At 42.3% G+C, this 23,392-nt stretch overlaps 1 protein-coding gene across 1 annotated transcript in view; it reads left to right on the forward strand.

Moving 5' to 3' along the window:
• Positions 1-236: 236 nt before the first annotated feature.
• Positions 237-23,392, forward strand: part of abr (ABR activator of RhoGEF and GTPase) — a 119,051-nt gene continuing 95,895 nt past the window's right edge. The window contains exon 1 of the mRNA XM_054625310.1: positions 237-1,373. Coding sequence (XP_054481285.1) covers positions 542-1,373 — 832 coding nt within the window. The 5' untranslated portion in view covers positions 237-541. The remainder of the gene's footprint in view (positions 1,374-23,392) is intronic.

Genomic DNA, 23,392 nt, shown 5'->3' on the forward strand with positions numbered 1-23,392 from the left:
TTTATTTTAACCTGCTTTTTCTCATATTTTGTAATATTACAATGGTAATCTAGCAGGAAGTAGAAAATAGCTCAATGGTTGATTTTTTTAAATGTTGAAGTTACAGGAACAATGTTTTGTTTTTTTCAAAGAAAGCAAAACACATCTGCTTTTAAATCTGGAATTGATTGCTGCGTTGATCTGATTTGTTTTGTACATACAACTACATAGAAGACAAACTCCGAGCAGCACTTGAAGGCAGCACGTCTCAATCCAGGAAGTCTCGAAACTTTTCAGCGTAGTGACAAACTTGTTCCTCGCATCACTCGCTGTGCACAGTACGCCCGCTGTTTGAACGTGAGGGAGGCTGAAGATGGTCAGAAAACGGTCCAGTTAATATCGACAGACAGTTTTTAGTTTTTTTCCTCTCAGAAGGAGGTGAATAAATGCAACAGAGGCGCAGCTAACTGTCGGTGAAGAGGTGTAGACACAGAACGGTGAGCTCCAGCATTTCTCTCTGACCAGACTGCGTTTGGCGCAAAGCCCGAGCTAAAATATCGATATGTGGGAACAGGAGGAATTCGCAAAACACTGGAAGAATGAATTCCCCGACGGAAAAGTACCTCAAATGGACTTGAACTCTGTGGAGGACATCGCGTCGGAGCTGGAGACGAGTAAGGCCAACCTGAAGAGGCTCCAGAAGGCGCTGGCGGAGGAGAAATTCAAGGTGATTTACCTGCAGACCACCATAGCCCGACAGAAGAGAAGCGACCCGCAGAGGGTTGACGGCAAAGATGAAAACTTTAACGCCGACAGGGTCGTCTTTTTCCGGAGACCGCAGCGGCGGGACGATGAGGGCGACGGGCAGAGGACCCAGGTGTCCGACTCCGGAGGCGTGAAGCTCCACGCGGCAGGTAACACGGCGGGCGTCATGAGCTCCTCCGGGCGGGAACGAGGCAGGTTCATCGGCAAGATGGGTAAGCCCGTTCCCATCCCGACCCCGCCGCCGAAACCCAGCTTTCAGAAAAGGGACCCGGCCCTGGTGGGCGTCTGTCAACTGAATGACAACGAGGTTTGCAGCGACCGAGAGTACGAGGACGCGGAGCTGAATGAGAATTTCGTCAGGAATAACTTGTTGGCACCAAAGACCGTCGGCAGGGACGGCCAGAGGACGCCCAGCGGCTACCGGGACAACCTGCGGCCTTTCCGCCACAGCAGGGACTTGGACTCCGGCGACGACGGCGGCGGCGGCGGCGGCGGCGGCGGCAGGCTGTCCACGTCCCCGTCCTTCCCGCAGATTCAACGCAGAGCTTCGCGCGGCTCCGGGTGCAGCACCCCTGACCGGAGGAGTGACGGGTACCTGAGCTCCGACCATGACGACTCCTCTTCCGCAGGTACTCGCTTTAACGCCAACACTATCACTAAACTTACTACTGGTGATACAACGAGACGTACTAAATATAAATACACTATATTAGTGCTTCGACAAATATAATAAGATGACAAGGCATATCAAGTCTTGATTTCTTGAGGCCCTGGATGAGGATCTGGCTCAAATGGAGCATATTGGATTTAAGTGTGTTAGGGGGGGCCTGATAGTAGGTAAAGATATATATTGAGTGTATAATGGCACACAAGGGAACTAAAACAGCTTTACAAATGTGAGTTTAATTAAATATGACACATTTTTATACACAAAATACTTTATCACCCAATGCATTGGATTTGACTTTCATCACCTCAGTGTGCACAGACTGACCAGCTGGTCAATATTTAAGCACAGCCACATTCACTGTCCTGCAATCTTCTCTCGCTTACAATTGATCAGCAGTGATGGGTGATTTGTTCATTTCTGGCTGGTGTTTCCTCCTGTCGTGACTAGCCAGCGCCTTCATTTGGAGCGGACATCATGAAACCAAAGACACCCTGCCTGAGTTTGGCTCAGGGCCAGAGTTAAAGTAAACTCTATGCTTTAGGTGGTGTTATGAATTTCAGACCTGACTAAATGGAGCATAACATAACATTTTTCACGTAAACCAAGACAAATGAACCACCACCGTACTGGGAAATAAGTTATTTCCTGTGTAAACCAATGCTTCAGCAACACCTTTGTTTTTTTTAAGTCATGTAGATTTGTGGTTTATCTCTGACTGGGCCTAAGGTGGTCTGTCTATGGTCTCATGGCCCTAATGGAGCTGCAGTGGTGTGGAAGATAAAGGTTTTGTCGTCACCAGAGATTATGCTTATATCCACATATTTAAGTAATCAGACAAGTGAGATGGAAAGAAACAACAAGCTTGTTTTAAAGTAGACGTAAGTATTTTTATAGATAATTCAAGAATATTTATTGATAAGAGATACTCAAGAATCAGTAATGTTAAAAACAAAGTTGTAGTCCTAGTACTATGAATATCATACTGTTTTTTCATTTGTAAGGTGACATTAAGGCGTGTTTTTGTTCTGCATCATTAACATGAGAGCTTTTAATATTCATTATGAATATCACAGCTGCAACACAAAGTCTGATAATCTGGCACAGGTTAAATGTAAAAATATTAATAAATGTATCTCAATTTAATGAATTGAGTGCGACTTTATTTGTATAAAGCTCAATGACAAGCCTTGAGTTACAATGTGGTTTAAAGGAATAGTTCGACATTTTGGGAAATGCGCTTATTTGCTTTCTAGACAAGATTTATGAAACTGCTCTTGTATCTGTATGGTGCATATCAAGTTTGTGCCTTAGCTCAGTCAGCTTAGCACAAAGACTGGAATCAGTAGGGAAATGGCTAACCTGGACAAATTCCTCTTGCTGCTTCCTTGACTCTTGTCGTGACTGTGAGGTTGCAAGGCAACCAGCGAAACTCCTGAAAGTTGCTTCCCAACGAAATGCCTTAACCCTTATAACACTTCATGTATTGTTTTTACCCTCAGATTTATTTTAAGCTTCGGACGGAACATGGCTGGCTTTTTCCCAGTTTTGCAGTCTTTTGTGCTAAGCTAAATTAGCTTTCATATAAATCTGGGCTATCCTTTTAAGGTGTCAGCTCATCGGGAATGCTCGCATCGCTGTGGAACAAAAATCAAAGCATTGCCAATGATTCGTTGGCATTTTTAGTTTTATAGGACTAAAGACTTGTCACCCTAATTATGTGAAGGCTAATCCAGGAAACAGGATTCACACAAACAATGCCGTGGCATTACTTTGAGACTTCCTCAAGAAAGTGTGGCAACATTGATGGAGATTGTCGGCATGTCATGAGTCAAGATTCAATGACTAACTTGAACATGAGGATAGATTGCGGAAGGCTCTTTGAGCAGACAAAACATTTTGTGACACATTCTTCTGCCCCAGCCTGTTCGGCCCTGGCTAATTATTTTTATTTCGTTGTGGTTCTTTTGATGGCATTTAATAATAATGAATCCTTTAATAGTCCCACAATGGGGAAATTACAATTCTCTGCATTTAACCCATCCTGGAGGAGCAGTGGGCTGCTAAGAAGCGCCCGGGGAGCAACTTGGGGTTAGGTGTCGCGCTCAAGGACACCTCGGCATGTTGACTGTAGAGGGGTTCGAACCACCAACCTTGTGGTTGCGGGACGAGCGCTCTACCTCGTGTGCCACATTTAATGATAACTAAAGGGATTTGCTGCATATTAACTGGTCTGAATTATATAAAAGGATTTTGGGAAATGTCTGGCTTTAGTATTTGAAGCAAGAAGCCCAAAATATAGAAGAATTATTAGCCGGAGCAGAGTGAGACCTTCATGTCCAGATCTTTCTCTCCATATTACTAGACTCCAGTGCAATACTGAAGCTAAAGCTCTGTCTTTAAATAGAACTGATTGAGGAAGGCACTCTCTGTTTGATTCAATGTTGAAACGACGTTAAGCAAAAGTGGGAATTAATTTACGTCACATGAGGGCTGTCATTTAAAGACTCCCCTTTTGTCGAAATGTCGTACTTTATCAAGCAGACATGAATGTGTGGGAAACAGTTCTTAAAGACAGTCGTTGGACATGAGTGTGAGAGCGCATTATGTCTCAAGAGCTGGTCTAGTAATCTCAATTCTAAAATTGGAAAGAAATGGTAAAAAGAAAGTTAACACCTGCGTCGTTTTTTTTTTATCAAGACCCACTGTTGGTTTTTTTCCATTGTAGTGAAGGAGGATATAGGGGATATATATATTAGGGGATATATTTTCCCATAAACCTGTGTGTCAGTAAGTATAAGCACTTACCATAAGTCTCTTAATCTATTGCATCTTTGTTGTCCAGCAGGATGATGATGTTTTGCTCTGACAAATGGGAAAAAGACTTCATTGTGGCTCCAAGCAATGGAGGGTGTGTAGATCTGTGGGAAGAACTAGAAACATTTTCAGGGGCGTCTGAGCTCTTGGCTGCAGGGTCAAGCTTTTTTAATAGAAATCACAGCAGTTGTCTGGCTCCTGGCCTCTCGGCATCATGGGGTGCTTGTCCTCTCTTACTCCCACACGCACTAAACGCACCAGCAGTGCGCTCATGCCAGGGGTCTTGCTCATGCCGAGGCCTTTGTGTAACGTGCATTTGCCGGGAAGAGGTCATCCATCAGGTCATGTGCGTCTGAAGCCATGAGACTGGCCCCTCTCTTTGGCGTGATTCACCTCTGATTCACTGCGCAGTGTTGCTCTAAACATGGATCGCGTTGTCACATTGTTATTTAAAGACTGTTAACATGAGCTTTGTTGAATTTGATTAATTTTTGATGCAATTTTTGTTTTGGATCAGCTCGGTCCAGTCATGCCAGCATGCAGCAGACAGCTTTTAGGATTGATGGATTCCAGTTTTCAGTTTTCAGCTATCCTAACTATTTAAAGCATTTCTATGGAAAAATAAAAAATAATTTTTTTTTTATTGAGTGCAAGCAAGCTCAAGCTAGAATAAGTGAGTAAGTGTGAAACATTGTTTATTTTTAGCCGACAGCAGCTTTGATCTGCATAGAGAATTATGTTTTTATTTCTGCACTCCTTCCAGTTAAGTGTGACGACTCACTGTTTATTGATGATACAGTTTCAGCTGGCATATTAAATGCGACAGCTCACTTGAGGTTCATCAGGTCAAGTGATTAAGAGCTGTTTGTTCTTAAGTCACTTTGCCAACAAGATGGCCCAGCTGATAGCACTATTTCCTGTTTCTCTTTACTATAACACCCTTCTCTCTCAGCTGGTAGCTCAGAAAGTAGCAGGAAAAAAAACTAAACTCTTACTGTCCACAAAGCTCCACACAGTACACTCGCATTCAACTTTCAAAGGTGCTAACAACTATTTACTATGTAAATCATAGATGTGCTCTGAATTAGCAATTCAAAGTCAAAGTATTTCAATATGAAATTCTGTATAGTGGCCTGTTATTGTAATTATTAAAAACCTTGAGGGCAATGTGTTCAGATGAGTCATTACATAAACAGTGATACTAGTAAGATATATTCTGTGGTAACAAGTACTTGGGTTCTGAACTGTAGACATATCATTTTGGAATTAAAGTCTTTGGAGTAAAGGTCCTGCCAAAAACATACAATTAGGGAACAACATGTTTGATGTAAGCACTGCAGTGTAGAGGCCGTATTTGAATAAAGTCCTGCTTGATGCAAAGTGTGAATGCATCTTTATTTGCAGGGTCAGTTAATAATCAAATCCAACATGGCAGTGTCAGCACTGAAGAGAAAAAGGATCCAGTCATGATTTTCCAGTTGCTTTTAAGTTAAATCACAGGAATTATATAATAAGATAAGGGAATTATTTCCCCCAAAATTTGACAGGATTCTACAGTGTTTTTTTGGCACGATTAACAACTTCTGTAATGTAATGACTAAAACTATCACCAGGCATATTGTATCATTCTGCTAATAGGTTTAGTTTTCATGTCTTTGTGTACTTTTGGCATAACACACTGGTTATTTTGTCTTGAGGCTGCTGCGTGGCTGCTGTTGATCACTAGACGTGCTGCTCAAAAAGGGGAAACTGGAGGACAAACCTGTTCTTGTCACTGATTGCTGAATATGACACATATTTCTCCTCTCCTATGGGCTGGCTCTTTCTTCCCTCAGATAGGCAGGGCTTGTCCAGGCTCATCCTGAATAGCATGTGCAGAGAGGGGGAACTGTGGGCCCTGTCATTGTTTCCATGATAACACTCTGTGGTGTGAAAGGGAGCGCAGACTGTTTAATAGGTTTGTGTTTTTCTCATAAACCCAGCGAAACAATGTTTTTGAGGCTTTGAGGCCTCATTGTGTATCCTTTTGTATACACTTCTGGTTTAGCTCGGCAGCTCTAAACGCAAGTTACTACAGCGTCTTACTGTGAAGTCAAGGTGTTACACTGTGGCAGACGGTCCTCTAAGAATGTAGGCAAAAAGAAAAACACCAATCAGGGTAAATCTCTCACAAAATTCATCTGAGATATTTCCCATGCAACACTGCTGCAGTGCTCCTGCAGCATGTCAGCTTCTTGTTTACCTCGTACCATAGCTCATTTAGGGAAACACAGGGCTTATAACTTTATTTATATGCTAGGCTTAGACATTTTACAGACTGCATGTTTAATTGATTGACTAATCAGAAACACACCGGCCCTTAAACTTGTACATTCATTGAAAACAGGCAGAACTATGTGGCCACATCATGGTAAAAAGACTTCCAAAGGAGGCAAAAAAGCTAGAAAAATTCAAATTTAGACTGGTATGATACCTTACGATCAGTCAATTAATTGCTGAGTCGATCAACAGAATATGAATCAGCAACTATTTTGATAATTATCGCTAAATAATGAATTTATTTTGCCCTGCCTCTCTAAAGTGATGATTTTTCTGATAAAATATTGAATATATTCAGGTCTTGAACTGCTGGTTGGGAATTACAAGAGACTTTTAAATGTCAGCTGGGGCTCTCTTATTTACTTTGTATTGACTGTTCATAGTATTAAAGGGGCTAAATTTGATATTCAGAGCATTAATATAGCAGCAAATAATATCTATCTGTCTATCTGTCTATCTGTCTGTCTGTCTGTCTGTCTGTGTGTATATATATATATATATTATATATATATATATATATATATATATATTTTTTATGGCTGCGGTTACCATTCAACCGCTTCCCTATAACCTCCTGTAGAGCAGTAATGGCAACAAAGGGACAGTTTTTCACATTCTAATACATCCTCAAAGTGAATGCAGTCAAATAATCCACGGCTTTAAATCCTCACAACTAAAGTACTATTTATGGTCTGACTTGTCTTGTCCCTGTGTTACCTCGGTGACGAGTGTGTCGTCGTAGTTTTGCATACGGGTGGGCAGACAGGATGTCTCTGCGATAGAGTAGGAGGTGTGGGTTTTGCAGCGTCATCGCTTGTTTTCTAAAACGGATGCTTGAGTTGACCCTTAGTTCTATATCGAAGGTGAGAAATGCAAGGGTAGAACTCTAATATTGCCCTGTGCTCTCATATCTATATTCATATCGAGGAACCACATATAAAAGCACATGCACATTTACAAAAATCAAGGTCTAGATCTGTTTCATGATGTTGCATATATATCTGTGACCCTGTGTGATAGCAACTGAGAGTAATATTTAATTTAAAGTAATAATATAATTGTAAATTTCCCCGCTGCGGGACTAATAAAGGATTATCTTATCTTATCTTATCTAATACACTTAGCCTGGTGACTTAAAACAGAAGTGTGCTTACTTCTAAGGGGCTTTTTTTTCATCATGGCAGGATTTCCCTCAGTGCAATCTTAGGTTCAAATAACACTGTCGATTCTGTCACCCCACATGAAACCGTGTGACGCGCGGTCCACCTGCAGTCTGCTGAGGTCAGCAGCCACGTTCATTGACTTCTGAGACTGTGACGAGCAAAGAAAGCGGTTGAGGTGGTCACATGCAAGATGGTGATTATGATAGAATGTGTTGCGGATCATTTCAAAGGGGAAATATAGTAAGCATTTGGTTTCAAACTTAAATGGCAGTGTCACGTTTGTGGTTGCACCTAATGAGGTAGAACTCAGGGAAATAAAAAAATGTAAAAAGATATTGTTTCCTCAAAGCTAGTGGCTTCATAATGGAGCTCTGTTAGCGGTACCTGATTCCCCACCAGCTCTCTGTTTAAAGGGACATTGGCACACTGCCCTTTGTACATGTGTGCGTGCTCTTTTCTAGAATCAACAAAGGTGTGGACCTCCCAGGGGTTTATGTTTTGTAGCTACGCCGGTATTCACATGAAGGGGACGTGGAGAGGCCACTAGAGGTGATGGTCATCTGGACACAAAGCTTTATCCTCAGTCCACCACCAAAGCCCAACAGTGCTGCTGTTCTGATCTCCCTCCAGGCAGGGCAGAGCTAGATCTCCCCTCGCTGGCCGTCTTCCTTCCATCCTATAAACAAAAACGAGACAAACAAACTGACCCAGCTATCTCACTCATCACGTTTCCTTCAGATTGAGGCTTGGCGCTAGGGTTTCTCTCCGGGGGGGACGCAAACTCCTGTACAGTTTGCGGTTCCTGTACAGGAAACGCAACCTCATACTTGATGTGAGAGTCCCTCAGTTCAGTTCAGATCAGATCAGGTCAAGTTGAGATGAGCAGCTGCACGATGCAGGAGCAACAGAGAGTGGTTGGTTTCCTGTCAGCTAACTGATTCATCCACCCAACGCTGGTGTTTTCTACATGAAAGTGACGTCAATTAATTTGATCCCGCTGTTGCTGGTTTGTAAATGAACAGAAATGAAAGGAAAGCACATAAGCTAGAAGGATATTAAGGAAAGAATAACAACCCAGCTTGTATGCACAAGCTCCTTTTTTAATGTTGACATTTAGACTTAAACTTCCTCTCAGTCTGAAATCAGAGAAAACACCAGGCCACCTCTGATTGGCTGACTGCTATGGCTGCCATGGAGACCCTCAGTGTGTGTGTGTGTGTGTGTGTGTGTGTGTGTGTGTGTGTGTGTGTGTGTGTGTGTGTGTGTGTGTGTGTGTGTGTGTGTGTGTGTGTGTGTGTGTGTGTGTGTGTGTGTGTGTGTGTGTGTGTGTGTGTGTGTGTGTGTGTGTGTGTGTGTGTGTGTGTTCAGTGCTAATGAGGCCACAGTTCCTTGTATTCTTCTCAGACACACTGCCAGTGGGTGTGCATGGCCACACATATCAGTTCATTACTCCCAAATGACTAATGCAGCTACTCCCACTTTGACTGGAGGGGGTCAATATGCAACCGTTTGATTATCCCCCCCACAAATTGTTTACACAATTTGTTCATTTGACTATTTTTTCATAATAAGTAATAATTATCTATTTTATATTTAACATTTTGGGTCTCTATTATGCAGGACTTAAAGCCAGTTTGGGTACTTAAAGTGCAGTTAAAAAATAAATAAAATTCTTAATTTATTTTTAAGAACTAAGCACAACTTCAAATGTGGCTCTGCGAGCCGGCAAGATCAAATTTCAATCTGATAGACTATCTAAAATCCAAATGAGGACGCTGTACTGAACTGAAATCTAAACAATGTTTTACGCATCAACCATGTAGCATCAAGCTTCTGCTTTTGTCAGTACGAGTCTAAAATCGAACTCCCCTCCTTAACCAGGACTGAGCGATGTGTAATGAATGCGATCAGTAACAGTAAACTTGTCATAGCTTGTTCCACACAAGAAAGAGGAGGAAATTATGTAAATGCTTCTTAAGAAACATTTTTCCTGCCTGTAAACATAATAAAAGTTGCCGTGTTATCTATCAGAAGAAGCATTTTTAGGTGACTCAGACTGCAGGAGGAAGTTGAGTGTTGGTCGGCCAGTGGTCAACATCTGCTGACTCAGACAAAAAACTTGATCCGACCCTCGTTCAGCTGTCTCATATGGTCTCATGGTTATAAAGAGAACGATGTTGACATTTAATAGCCACAAGTTCCCTCATGCTTAGAGAGCGTAGGGTAACAAAAAGAGCCCAAATCTCAAACTGTGTAGAATGATAAGAGTGTATTAAATGTCCAGTATACAAAGTGGTGATTGCAGTCTTGGTCTTGTATTCTGTCCTCTGAATGTCTGGCTTGTGATCCTCCTGCTGGTGTGTGAAGTTCTCATGGTGACAGTGTTGCCGTGTCAGATGGCATCCTTGGGGAATAATGTCTGGATCTTGGACTGTCCTAGAACGTCACCTTGATTAAAACGAATATTGGTTAAAATTTAAAAAACATTTTAGCTTTATTAGTTGTAAAGGAAGAGAAAAATCTGGTATCAGTGGCTGTAGCGGGACTGAAATAAGCTCCAATTATTTAATTAGACCCGAATGTAATGATTGGACTGGCTACCTGCCTGTTTACTTACCTGCCTTTGCTTTCTGCCTATGCACTCATTGCACAATAACAGAGACTTCCACGTGTTTGCCAGCTTGGCTTACATTCATTACAATAATTTTAGGGGTGGGGCTTTTAGAAGGAGGCCTAAAGAGCGGCCTTTCTGTGTAGCCGACTTGGCGACTTTCTCGCTAGATTTAGCGTCATTATACATCATCTTCTGTTGTGCTGCAATTCCAAATGAGCACATTATGTTTATTGTTTTCTCCTTACCTTACTGTTGTTTGCTTTGTAGTCATTTGTATTCTGCATTTTGTCGTCTTTGGTTGTGTTAAAAAAAATACAAATAAGGTTTGACATGATTTTTGGAGCTAATGCTGCTAGCTACCGTCACTGGAAAAGCGTTGGCACCATTGGGCTGGGTTTCTCCGGTTGGATAATTTAAAAACTCTAGCTTATTCTTTTTAGTTTCAAGCTTTAAGGAGACTTGCCGCAGACTTTTGGCTTTCACAGCCGTCACAGTAGGAGACGTTCTCACGACACGGCTTTCTTTTTTCCCCTGAGCACCAAGCTATTCTTTCTCAAGAATACAAAACATAATGTCTTGCCTGCTTTTGTCACTCCTTTGCTTCCGTGTCCTTCTCAGTAAAGCTATCTATGTTGTCGGCTACACACCGGGGAGAATAAATGAAACCCTTAACTGAAGTGTAACGGTTTTGAAACACCTTTACCGGCATTCTCAGTTCTCTGTCCCAGTGTGTGTCTTGAGGATTTCCTTTGCTGCGCTCATCACTTTCACTTCCTCTTATCGCTAGGTTGGAGTAGAAAACAAATACACAGATATGTAAATTTACCAGAATTGCATCCACTTGGAGCTCTAGTTCCGCTGCAACACAATAATATCATAATAGTTTATTATGCATTTAGACGATCAGGATGAGTAAAGCAATCTTCCTGGTTATCTGAGGCTATGTCAGAGAAAGGGAAGAGTTTCAGGTCACAGGAGCTGTGTGTGTGTGTGTGTGTGTGTGTGTGTGTGTGTGTGTGTGTGTGTGTGTGTGTGTGTGTGTGTGTGTGCCCATGTAGGAAACACGAGCCACACTGAGCCTTCAGGGTTAAAAGTATAGTTATACCTGGAGGAAGATCACTCCAGTAGAAAGTCGTCTTCCATTCATTCTGTTCAAGGACCATAACTGTGTGTTAGTTTTATTTTTTGCTCTCCAGCCGCATGCTCCATCTTTGCAAATGATCTGAGAACATTGCAACACACCTCTGTCAGGATTTACGTTTTAGGCCACACTAATTCTGCAACTCTTTTGCAAACGCATCTTTCGTTTTACTGCATGTGGTTTTGGCTCTGTATAAAGAGGATTTCATGGATCATGGTTGATTCTGGTCACAGCCTCTACAGCCTGACAGGAACCACCTGTGGGTTCGCTCTGCCACTCACTTGTGGTGAGGTGGCCGATATGTTAAAAAAAGTTATTGCATTCACTCTGTACGGGCATGAAGTAGCTGTTGCTCTTGGAGTGAAGCCATACATTTATCATCAAGCTCGTCCGGATGAACCAAGAGATCCGCTGCTTATTCATCTCAAACGCAGCTTTCGATCTCCATCATGCGATCTCCAGCAAACCTCTCATGTGTCAGCAGGCGTGTATACTGTATTCTGTCCTGATGACTCGGGTGGCTTGACAGCCACTATACCAATCCCTCTGCAGCTCCAGCATCAAGCTCACTCATCTGTGCCACATTCTATCTCTCAAATGAAGCTTTAACAAGATGATAAAAAACTGTTAATGACTTCTCAGATCTTAGGTTGCTGCTGTTTTATTGGCTTTTCATCCCTGGACACTGTATGTGTCGCAGTCACATGCTCAGCAGTGACAGTTGCACCTAAGGTGACATAATGCTAGTGAGAGCACACCCTAACTGGAGGAGATCTAATGGGATTGTGGGATGTCGGGGGAGATGGACACAGTGCCCTCATGTGGACATCTGTAACAATAAGATATTCACCATGATGTTTGTTTCCATTTTGTAGTGTTTCAGTGTTTGTTTGTTTATTTTCTTATTACATTGTTTTAGTTGCGGATTATGTGGTAATGAGTGCTCCCATTAATATAATTCTGTACAGTGGGATATAATTATTCCCCACTCTACATATATATTCATCCTCTCTTATATTTGTGAGTAGTGTTATACTGTTTTTACAAAGGATGTGTAAGGTGAGCAACAGCAGCTTCATCACTCTGTTTACTATACAGGATGCGTTCAGGCACAGTAGTGAATTGTACGTAATTTGCTTGGTAGCCTTCAAAGCACAACACACAATCTTTGATATTACACATATTGAAATGGAAGATAAATAAACTTGGTGTTTAAAATGTTTTGCAGGTCGCGTTTACACCGAGTAGAACACACAAATTCATCGATTCCTCTCTATCACACACACACTTAAGATGTTTACTTGAGCCCCTGAACTTGTGTTAACAGAAACTAAACACTAGAGTGCAGTAGGTCTTTATTCAGACATCCGTGCCTTTGCTGCACTCCCCTGTCCACCTTTATTTATGGGATTTTGTGTTCGCGTTTATTGGCAAGCACTCGACGAAATCAGCCAGATCAGAAGTCAATTTGTCGAGTGGATACACGCAAATGTAGCCTTTGTGTTCATTCAAACCCGCAAACAAACGCATGCAGCAGAGCACAGAGAGACAGACAGTTTGTTTTGTAGTCTTATCTCCTCGCTGGGTTAGTCTCAAAATGCCAGACGAGCTAACTGTGAAAGTGTGTTTGTGAAGGAGGAGAAAGTGAAGCTTTGTTGTGCTACAAACAAATACTAAGGACGAGCAAACAGCATAAATAACACATGATGCGTTTTACACTGTGTGCGTGTGCGTGTGTTTGGAGGGGCCAGTTCTCCTTATCTGGTGTCTGTCCAATCACAGCATGATTCAGATGATTTCCACATTGACCTCAATAGATCAAAGTGAATTCAGCTGGCATGGGATGAATACTCGCTCTCTCTCTCGCTCTCTCGCTCTCTCATTCATACACACACACACCATCTCTTTGTCCCTTCTTCAGTCTTTCTCTTTGACAGAAACGGGCGCAAGACTGTACATAAGGAGGCTCTATCATCTCATAAATCCGAGGCTGCTTTGATATAGAAACAGCAGACACACAGATATGTCACAGTGGTCGGACCAGACAGGTCCGTTCCACATAATTGGACGGTGAAGGAGTTCATGGGGATGGGGTGGGGTTTCGGGGCAAATGAGGTGAGAGAGGATCTCGCCTGCCAGAGCACATACTGTGATGCGCACACACACACACACAGACACACAACCGCACAAGCTCTTATGGTTTTCTTCTGTTGGCTGTATTTGTCGGATAGAATAGCTTAACGAAGACATGTAAGTTGACATGAAGTGTTAACAAATAAAGTCATGTACCAATATTCTTATTCTAATAACGCGCACACATTGGAGTAGATAAAGAAGGGATGGTGGTATCGAAGAAGTAACTGTTGGATGAATGACTCTTTCTCCGTGATAAAACCTGGACTAGATGTAGAATACAGTGTTAGATAAAAACAAAACCCACGGGGCTTATCACACCATTTCACTTCAAATAAAATAGAATATAGCTGTCAATAACAAACAATGAAAAACAAAGACGCCCCAGATGATTTCAGGCATTCCCATTAAACAAGCAGACGTTAATCACTAGTGCACTCTGGGCTTTTTAATAATGCATAGTCAGTGCTCGTCCCTGCCGGCATCTCTCCCCCTCCCGACCCCCAAAACAAAGGGACCTGTCGAAAAAACATAAAGCAAGAGAATATTGTCATCCATATCCAAGGTGTGTGTTCACACTTTAGAGATTTCCTCACACAAGGCCGAGTGCTTCTATGATGCATTGGCTTTTTGTTTTTATTTGTGTCTGTCGATATTGTGAATTACCAGGGTATCTTTAGCGCTCATAAACCAGCTACAGTCGGCACGATGAGTTCAGTACAGCCGTGCTTTCATTTTAGTCTCCTTCTTTAAATTATGGAAAAATCTTGAAATATTTTAGTCAAGTTTCAATGCCAAATATTCCAAAAATATTACGCTGGTATAAGATTCGAGAGTCAAGTGAAGAGTAAAATAATTTTCATGTTTATAGAGATTGTTTTTAGCCATGCTATTGCTATCATGGCACTATGGACCGCAATGAAAGTCGATCCATCGCTTTAGTACAACAGCTGTAGGATAGAACACCATGACATTTTGTACAGACATCCATGCCCCCCCCCCCCCCCCCCCCCCCCAGGATGAGTTGTAAAAATAGGTAAATTAACTTTTAATCAAGTGCCATCATCAGGCCAAAATTGTAATATGTTTAATACTTTGGTTTATGACAACTTACCGGCAAAAGTTATTGCATTGTTGTAGTGAACATGTTGGCATGTTGACTGCAGCATTTAGTTCAAAGCACAATGTGTTTAATTACACCATCACAGAGCCACTGACGTAAATGTAGACTCATTGTGTCGTTTATTTTCTGGAGGTACATTTTCCACCCAACACTATTTCCACCTTCACAATAATAATAATGTATTTAGAAAGAAGCATATAGTTTCATTCTTTTTTTTTTTTTGCACTTATAATCGTAAATATTAATTTGTCTTTCAACTGATGACTTAATTCCATCCTCTCCTATTGCCGAGATAAATCTTATTCAGCCTAAATTATTTGTACTTCTGTGAATTCTCTTACGCTCCAGCGCTTCTTTAGGCATTAAGCCACTCATATGGAAACTGTAGCTGTATGTGCAGCCCCACTCTGTCACTCTCATGTACCATACATACACGCACGAACTGGTAGCGCTGGAAAACATTTTGATGGGGGTGGGCAGGGGGTCGTGCAGGAGCAGGTTTTAAAATCAGAGTGTAGATCAGGCTTTTAACATTTCCAGTTAACTTTATTCTCATCTACCAGTTAGTTTTGCGATGCCAAGCAGAAGGGGGGGCAGAGTGGCACACACACGTACTGCCCCCGCTCTGTGGATGCTGCCCCTGACAGTGGGGTGGTGACTGGTAAATTAGTGCCATCAACACTAACACCAGGCCTGGGGTCGAAACGTGGGAGAGGAGTGGGAGGGGCGGGGCAGGGGTATCTGGGTAGAACAGAGAGGATGGAGGGGTGGGAGAGTGGTGGGTGGCAGTCTGATTGGCTGGTGGGCCACTAGGCTTTCTTAATTATACACACACACACACACACACACACACACACACACACACACACACACACACACACACACCACACACACACACACACACACACACACACACACACACACACACACACTGGCCTGTAGATGAACACCATCTCCCTCCCGACTATAATACAGGAAATCTTTACCTGTTGAAATTTCAAGTTAAGAGCCTGCAGCATTTTAGTTTAAATACATGCCTGTATTTTGTCTCTTATTGATTGATCGAACACAGTAATTGATCGACCTGCTGCCGTTCATGAAAGCTTTTACATTTGCTATTCCACACACAGTTTGTCTGGTTATCATACTAAAACTATACATAAACAGTGATGTTATGATTATAATAATGGCGGTGTTGGTGGTCTTTTGTTATTAAGAGCTGTAATTACCCAGACCAGGCTTTGTTTTCAACAGATTCACTTTTACTAGCAATGTTCAATCAGTGTGGGCGTCAGATGAATTTTCATATATGAAACATTTATTTTTGAGCTAATAAAATACATTGTGTTCCAATAAACCATTTCCATCCATATCTGATTACCATTCTGTTACATATTGTGAGTAGATTGTTTCATTCTGTATACACGCACTAAATCCATGTTGTTTTTATCCACTTTTCATTTAGACTACCTCAAGTAGAAGCTGTTTTTTTTATTTATTTTAGGTGTAGAGAATAAGCCTTTTAGGTAGCTTGTTAAACAGTTTTTCAGTAAAACAATGGGGCGAATGATCAGATTTCCTGTGTGAGTACGTGGTGCAGAAGACCTCTAACTCCCATTTGACTTTGTGAAGCCTAACTATGCCTTTGAGCATCACGCAGTACAGTGGGATTACATACATGGGCAAATGGAGGTATGGATTTTAGGCTTTTTTTGTTGCAATCCATATTTCTTGCTGCAATGAGAAATTATTTATTGTGTTTTTGATTTCTGTTTGTGTTACACCCACATTACCAAACTACTACTCCCAGGATTCTTTGCCAAATCTATATGAGAGGATTTATAGACCAGTGATCTGACACAATGCACCTTCTTATTCCTAAAACCATTTTTACTATGGAGACATTTAAAAATAATGATAGCCTGAAGTCTAGATCTTATCCATCCATTCAATCCACCTGCTCGGCCTTTATGCCCACACACACACACACACACACACACACACACACACACACACACACACACACACACACACACACACACACACACACACACACACACACACACACACACACACACACACACACACACACACATTGAGTGGAGGACTGTTGCTGAATGTTGACCTTTATGGAGAATGCACCGTTTCTGATGTGCTGAGCTTTGTTGTTTTCCTAGAGTTGTAGAGACAGTCAGTAATGGCCCTTCTTACTACACAGCTTGACTGCCTATTAGTATTTGATAAATGTAAGTTTGCGACGCTCCAGGAAGTGTGTGTGTGTGTGTGTGTGTGTGTGTGTGTGTGTGTGTGTGTGTGTGTGTGTGTGTGTGTGTGTGTGTGTGTGTGTGTGTGTGTGTGTGTGTGTGTGTGTGTGTGTGTGTGTGTGTGTGTGTGTGTGTGTGTGTGTGTGTGTGCATGATGCATGTGTTCTCTTTGTTTGTCTCTGCCCCCTTGAATGATGAGACATTTAGGGGGGAGGTGGGCAGTTCAAAACCAGAGAAGACAGGTACATGCACACAATGAACACACACACTGGTAGAGCTATAGGTCTGAGTGTGTGTGAGAGAGAGAGAGGGGGAGAGAGAAACACCCTTTTGTCCCAGATTAAAGACAAAGGATGTGTAAGGCTGTACAGTAGGTGAATCTATTTTTGATGAAGTGTCACTCACCAACCCTGTGTTCTTCTCTGCCTGCTTGGCTTTGTGTGTGTGTGTGTGTGTGTGTGTGTGTGTGTGTGTGTGTGTGTGTGTGTGTGTGTGTGTGTGTGTGTGTGTGTGTGTGTGTGTGTGTGTGTGTGTGTGTGTGTGTGTGTGTGTGTCTGTGTGTGTGTGTGTGTGTGTGTGCGTCAGCGTCAGCCAGTGTAATTTTCTTCCTTCATAATATCACATTTATATTCATTATAATAACCCTGACATACATTAACACATGCAGGCTTACATTAAATGCCTTGACACACCAGCACACACACATATATGAACTCTGGCCAGTTGAGCCCGGGGGGGCCTGTGAATGTATGTGCGTTTCCTCCAGCTGGCACATAAGAGATGTGTAGCCAGACAAAGAGGGGTGCTCTGGGCCCGGTGCTCTGCCTCCTGAGGGTGCGGGGGGGGATGCCTTTTGTGGCCTAATTGAAGTTTTTCTGCCTCTCAACCCTCTCGTCTTTCCTCCCCCATGCTGGTTAGAGGAGGATGACGGGGGGAGGAGGTGTGGACCCGACAGGGGTTTGAGGGGGGGCTGTTTGAGGGGGGCTGTTTGAGGGGAGGGCTTCATATCAGGCTTTGTTGCCGCTGGCACCGTGCTCATCTCTCATTCCTCTCCTCTGTAGCACATGCGTTCAAAAACAGAGCGAGTTGTTTCTGATGAACAGAAAGGGCCGCTGTGTGTTGACACTGTCAGCTGGGTCTGTGGCAGCAGGACGCAACAGGAGAGCTAATGTGCTACACAAGCTAATGCTCCCATTAAAATCTGACAGAGTGATCATTTGAAAATCAATAAAGCAGTCCATGAAATGCTTAATTGTGTAATAAGAATTGCGAGTGCTTAAGGGAACAGAAGAAGACTGGAGTAGCTTAAAACACGATGACATCCGAACAGGTCATTTTTAAGCTGAACCTCTGACTTTGTTTCTACACACAGCGGCTCATGGTTGTGTGTGTGGCAGTCCAGCGGTGGTTATCCTGAGCTGATCATGTTGTGCATTTCCCGAATAAAACCCCACATTAAACCGTCCTCAGGATTAGGTAACCAAATCTCTCCATGGACTAGTTTCTCCTTACCTATTTTCATTTAGAGCATGTTTTAGAAATTAAAAATAAACATGGCTGTTTGGTTTGCTGTGTTAGAACGGAACTGGACCAGTTAAAGCTTTAAAGTACGCTGCATTTCCACCTGGAACAATTTAAAAAAAAATGACAATAAAAGAAAGAATCTCCTGCTAATGGTCACTGCATTTGCTTTTTTTTTTCTAAATTTGGATGATTTTGAAGCAGTTGTCTTTGCCTGTTTATTTCGTTTGTCATGTATTTATTGCCTCAACATTTTTATCTCTTGAAAAAGACATGAAAACATGATTTTTTTTATTCTCAGTGAGACTTTTGTGGATAAACAAAAAGCAACAGAGATGAAAGATGGTGGCTCGAGACAAAAATGGAGAATTTAAGCTCGAGTTTCTTTTTATTTTTTTTTTTTTTTATTTTTTTTTTTTTTTATAAAGGTACCTTACAATAGGTCAAGTTAAAGCAATTGAGTTTGCACATTACAGGAAGAAACCAATGCACTGTTCACCTAAAAGAGAAGGAGACAGTGAGAGAATTTGGCATCCATTGAATAGCTTTATTTAAAGAGAGAAGAGCCGAGAGAAGAATAATTCACATTTGACGCAAGCCCCATTGGTTCACAGTCATCATTCATGGCTTCAGAGTTACTGAGAGAGAGAGAGAAAGAGAGAGAGAGGCTGAAGAGCCAATCGTGCAGAATCAAGAGAGAGAGAGAGAGGAGGGGTGGATGAGAGTGAGCGAGCAAGCCAAACAGAGAGAGAGGGAGTGCTTCTCCCTTCCCCTAGCAACGGTCCGCGGTGGTCGTCTCCAGCCTGTTGTTTAATCTCTCCCTCACACACACACACACACACCACTCACCCATACACTCCTGCTTCGGCCCGCTCGTCTGCCTGTCGGACCCCGGAGGTGTCTTCTTTTGACATTCATTCCGAATGATTCTGTTAGCTTCTCCCTGCGAGATGAAGGCTGTTTTTCGAGGATAAGGATAAGAAAAGAGGCAACGCGAAAGGCAGCAAACAGAGAAGGACTGAAGAAAAAAGAAAGGGAGCAGAGTGACTGAGACAGGCGGAGGAAAGGAGGATGGAGCCCCTCAGTGCTCGTGGCCTGCCCCGGCTCTCCTGGATCGACACCCTCTACAGCAGTACGTATCTATCCATCCGTCCGTCTATTCGCTCCTCTCCACACATCGCTTCCCGTTTATCACTGAGCTCGTCTTTACCTCTAGCCATTTTACCCAGCACCCCCTCCTTCTCCGTCTCATGGGCTGCCTGTTCGCGTTACAAACAGAGCTACGTGCACAGGGAAAAAAAACCACTTTGCATTTTCTCAGGACTTGCAATTAGCTTGCATCACTGTGGCTGTCCATAACAAGAAGGTACCCCCCCCCCCCCATCTTCATTCCCCCATAGTGGTAACAACTTGTGACTGCTGTTGTGGGGCTTGTTGCTGGCCAGTAGGCACAGAATGAGGGGGAAGCCTGGAGAGAAACCCTAGTGAGGGAGAGTGTGAGTCATGCATGCGTACTACCTGGAGGTAGAACTTTATGTTCCATCCTATTGAGGACACAGGCTGCTTGATGTTGGATTTTTAATCAAGTCTTTATTGTGGTCTTTGTGCTGTGGACACGGTCTGACATGTCATACTGTACCCAGGGTCACTTTGGCGCTGTTTTCAGATCAGGTGGTAACTGCTGTGTGGTTATGAAATAAGGTTCAGAAAAAAACAAAACAACGTTTGCTTTACCTCTTAAATAAGCCAGACTTTATTGTTTTTTTACTGTGTATATATTACTTTTCCTATAAAAAGAATATGTTAATGAGGGTGATTTACATACACCAGGATATAAACAATGTTTTTTTCATGCTTTAAGTCAAAGCCGTGACCGTGTATGCCACTTTGCAGCGTTTGCACACGTCCCATCATGTGCAGCTGTGATTCTCTGTTTGTGCTGTTGATGCTGCGTGTTTGTGTTGGCAGTTTTGGACACATGACACAGCCTTTTGGGATTAACTCTGCTGTATCACCATTGTTGCCTTGCCTTAATCTTCAGAGAGGGAGTGAATAGGAGAGGAACAGGGGGATTTTTTTTGGTGGTACAGAGACAGAAAGGAAGAAACCCAACGTACAAAAGCATGTTGTCAGAAGTGCAGCTGTGACTCTAGTTCACAAAGACGCTGAAAGCAGCCACACAGGAGTGATAATGTCATTATCACACTGTACAGCCATCGCCATGTTCATCTGGTTGTAGTAATCAACATAAGTGTATAATTTAGTACATTATTATATCTGTAACATTGTCGCTTGTCTTATCTTTTTGCTGAATGGGGTGTCAAAATGAATAATTGCAAAATAAACGTGTGATTGGGGTGTGAAAATAGATCCACACATTGTATTGTGGTGATGTGTCTGCTTAAATGAAGAAGTCAACCAGTTGGGGAAACGTTCTTATTTACTTTCTTGCAGAGAGTTGTATGAGGAGATTGATACTCACTCTCATGTCTTCGCGCTTAATATGAAACTAAAGCTGGCAATTAGCCTTTGCTTATAAAAACAGGGAGACGGCCTCTTCTGCAAAGGTTGAAAAAGAAATGTGTATATGGGGATAAAAACTCATAGAACAGTCAAACACACAGTTAATAACATTAAGTAGCATAGCCAACAGTGTTCAGCATGCAGATTAGCTGACTAGCGGTGGTGCTAGCTTGACTACCTTTACAACCTACAAGACAGGGGTCATGTGACACCTGTCTGGTAGGTTGTAGTGGTCTGGTAAGAGTCTCCTCTCTCCGACTTTATGCTAACTAAGCTAAGCTAATCACCTGCTGGCCCTCGCTTCATATTTAGCTTACAGATATGAGAGCTGTTTCTCATTATTTCACTCTCGGCAAGAAATAAATAAGCGTATTTCCCATAATGTGCAACTCTTCCTGTTCAATGCGGTTTGCTTTTTTTGTCTGTTGTAGCAATGTTTGATGAGAGTGGCCTTTTCATCAAAGACCGTTATTTGCCAGGAAATGTGAATGCATTATAGATAGCGCTCAATTATTTCAGCACTGAATTGTCAGTGCATGCACTAGTCCACTTTTCAAAAATGGATCAGGTCATGTGTAACTGTATGGTAATGATTTCCTATCACCAGGGACTGTATACTTAGTCTGTGTACTACGTTAATATTGCTATTTCAGTTCTTGCATTGCTGTGAGCAGAAACAGAATGCATCATAACTCAAATCCAATCATCTTTATTTATGTAGCACTTAAACACATTTGAAATTCAACGAGAGGCTGGATGTGTACAAGTGGAGACTATTAACATTACAACAGGCTCCATTCAGGCTTTATCTGAGCTCTTCTGAGGGAAAAGGGCACAGTAATGTTATGCACCTGTCATTTCATCATCTGTTTGCTTTCCCACCATCCTTTATTCTTTACATTGCGAGTGTGTGTGTGTATGTGTGTGTGTGTGCATTGGAAGAGTAAATTGGTACGTCAAGGGCCACTGAAGCGACCCCCCCTCCCTCCACACAGGGGAATTAAATTCACCGGCACTTTTGTGAGCTTTTTGAGGGCTACTTTAACAGTAGTACACTCCCTCGGTACCACTACTCTGACCCTGGAACAGCCCATTCACCGGTTCACCCATCAGCGCACAACAGACCCAGTCCCACCCTTCCTACTGTAGTGTAATGTAGTGGATTACCAAACATGGGGCTGTAATTGCATCCTTTCCCTCCAGCCACTGAAACTGTGTTAATAGCTCAATGTTAAGCGGTGACCACACATCCTCCACTCGCTGAGTAAAGTGGGGGAGTGGACAGCTATAAGCCACAGCTGCCCCGTTCCCCCAAGAGGCTCAAGTATTTCTGTTCAGCTCTGCTCTTAGGCCACATCCTCTAGCTTGCACTGCATCTTCTCCATCCACTGTTTTTTGTTTTTGTTTTGCACAAACGAAAGTTACGTAGGTCACAAAACACACTTGAGCATACAAACTGCAAAACTGTATTTGTTTAAAAAAAACAAAATGCTGGACAAGTGTAAGTTAAGGTGCAGAGCTGTATGCACAAACAAAATCTCTGGCCTAGACCTCTCATCAGTCATCCTCTGCCCCATTTGTCCAGTCAGCAGCATAAGTGGTAGACTCCCAGGCGGCTATTAGTGTTTTCGTGTGTATTTTTGTGTGTGTGTGTGTTTCAGTTACAAATACTTCTTCAAAACCCTCTTATTTTCCCTCTCATTCTCTGCCTTTCCTTCCTTTTTGTCTTTCCTCTTGTCTTGATCTTAGTAGTTCATTATTTTTTGATTGTCTCACACATACACACACAATTTATGAGTTTTATTATATTCTGCAATGTAAAAAAATATATATATTATAATTTTTTTTTTAACCTAGGATCTGGTTTTCAAAGCATTTCGATTTTACCATCATCCCTGTTTTCTGTCTCTAACCAGCTCAACAGTTAGTCCTGTATCATGTATCACACTGGGTGTTTTTTGTTGCTTCAGTAGTTTGTGTACATTGGAAATGGTCTTCAACAGCTTCTTTGCATATTTGTGTCCTTTGCTGATCAAAAACGTGTTCATTCAGCAGCCGTTAGATATATCATGTTGACAGTTTCGTCCAGTATTGGTCCTTTTTATGAATATCAGATATGAAAAAGATTGTTCTCCAACATGAATGCGATTAGCTCTGTGAGTATGTGATAGATCAGAGGAAGGAAGGCAGTAATAATTGAGTGGTCAGCGTTGAACATGAGAATACAGCTCTTTGTAGGAAAATAATGTTTGGGCAAAATTGGCGTCACTAAGCTTGTTAATATTCACATCGGCTGCCTAAATTAGTGCGTGTTTGGATTGCTGTACCTAACATGGATGTATTAGAAGCCCTAATTAATATGG

Source organism: Anoplopoma fimbria, chromosome 24 (assembly GCF_027596085.1).
Source record: "Anoplopoma fimbria isolate UVic2021 breed Golden Eagle Sablefish chromosome 24, Afim_UVic_2022, whole genome shotgun sequence".
Classification (NCBI taxonomy): Eukaryota; Metazoa; Chordata; class Actinopteri; order Perciformes; family Anoplopomatidae; genus Anoplopoma; species Anoplopoma fimbria.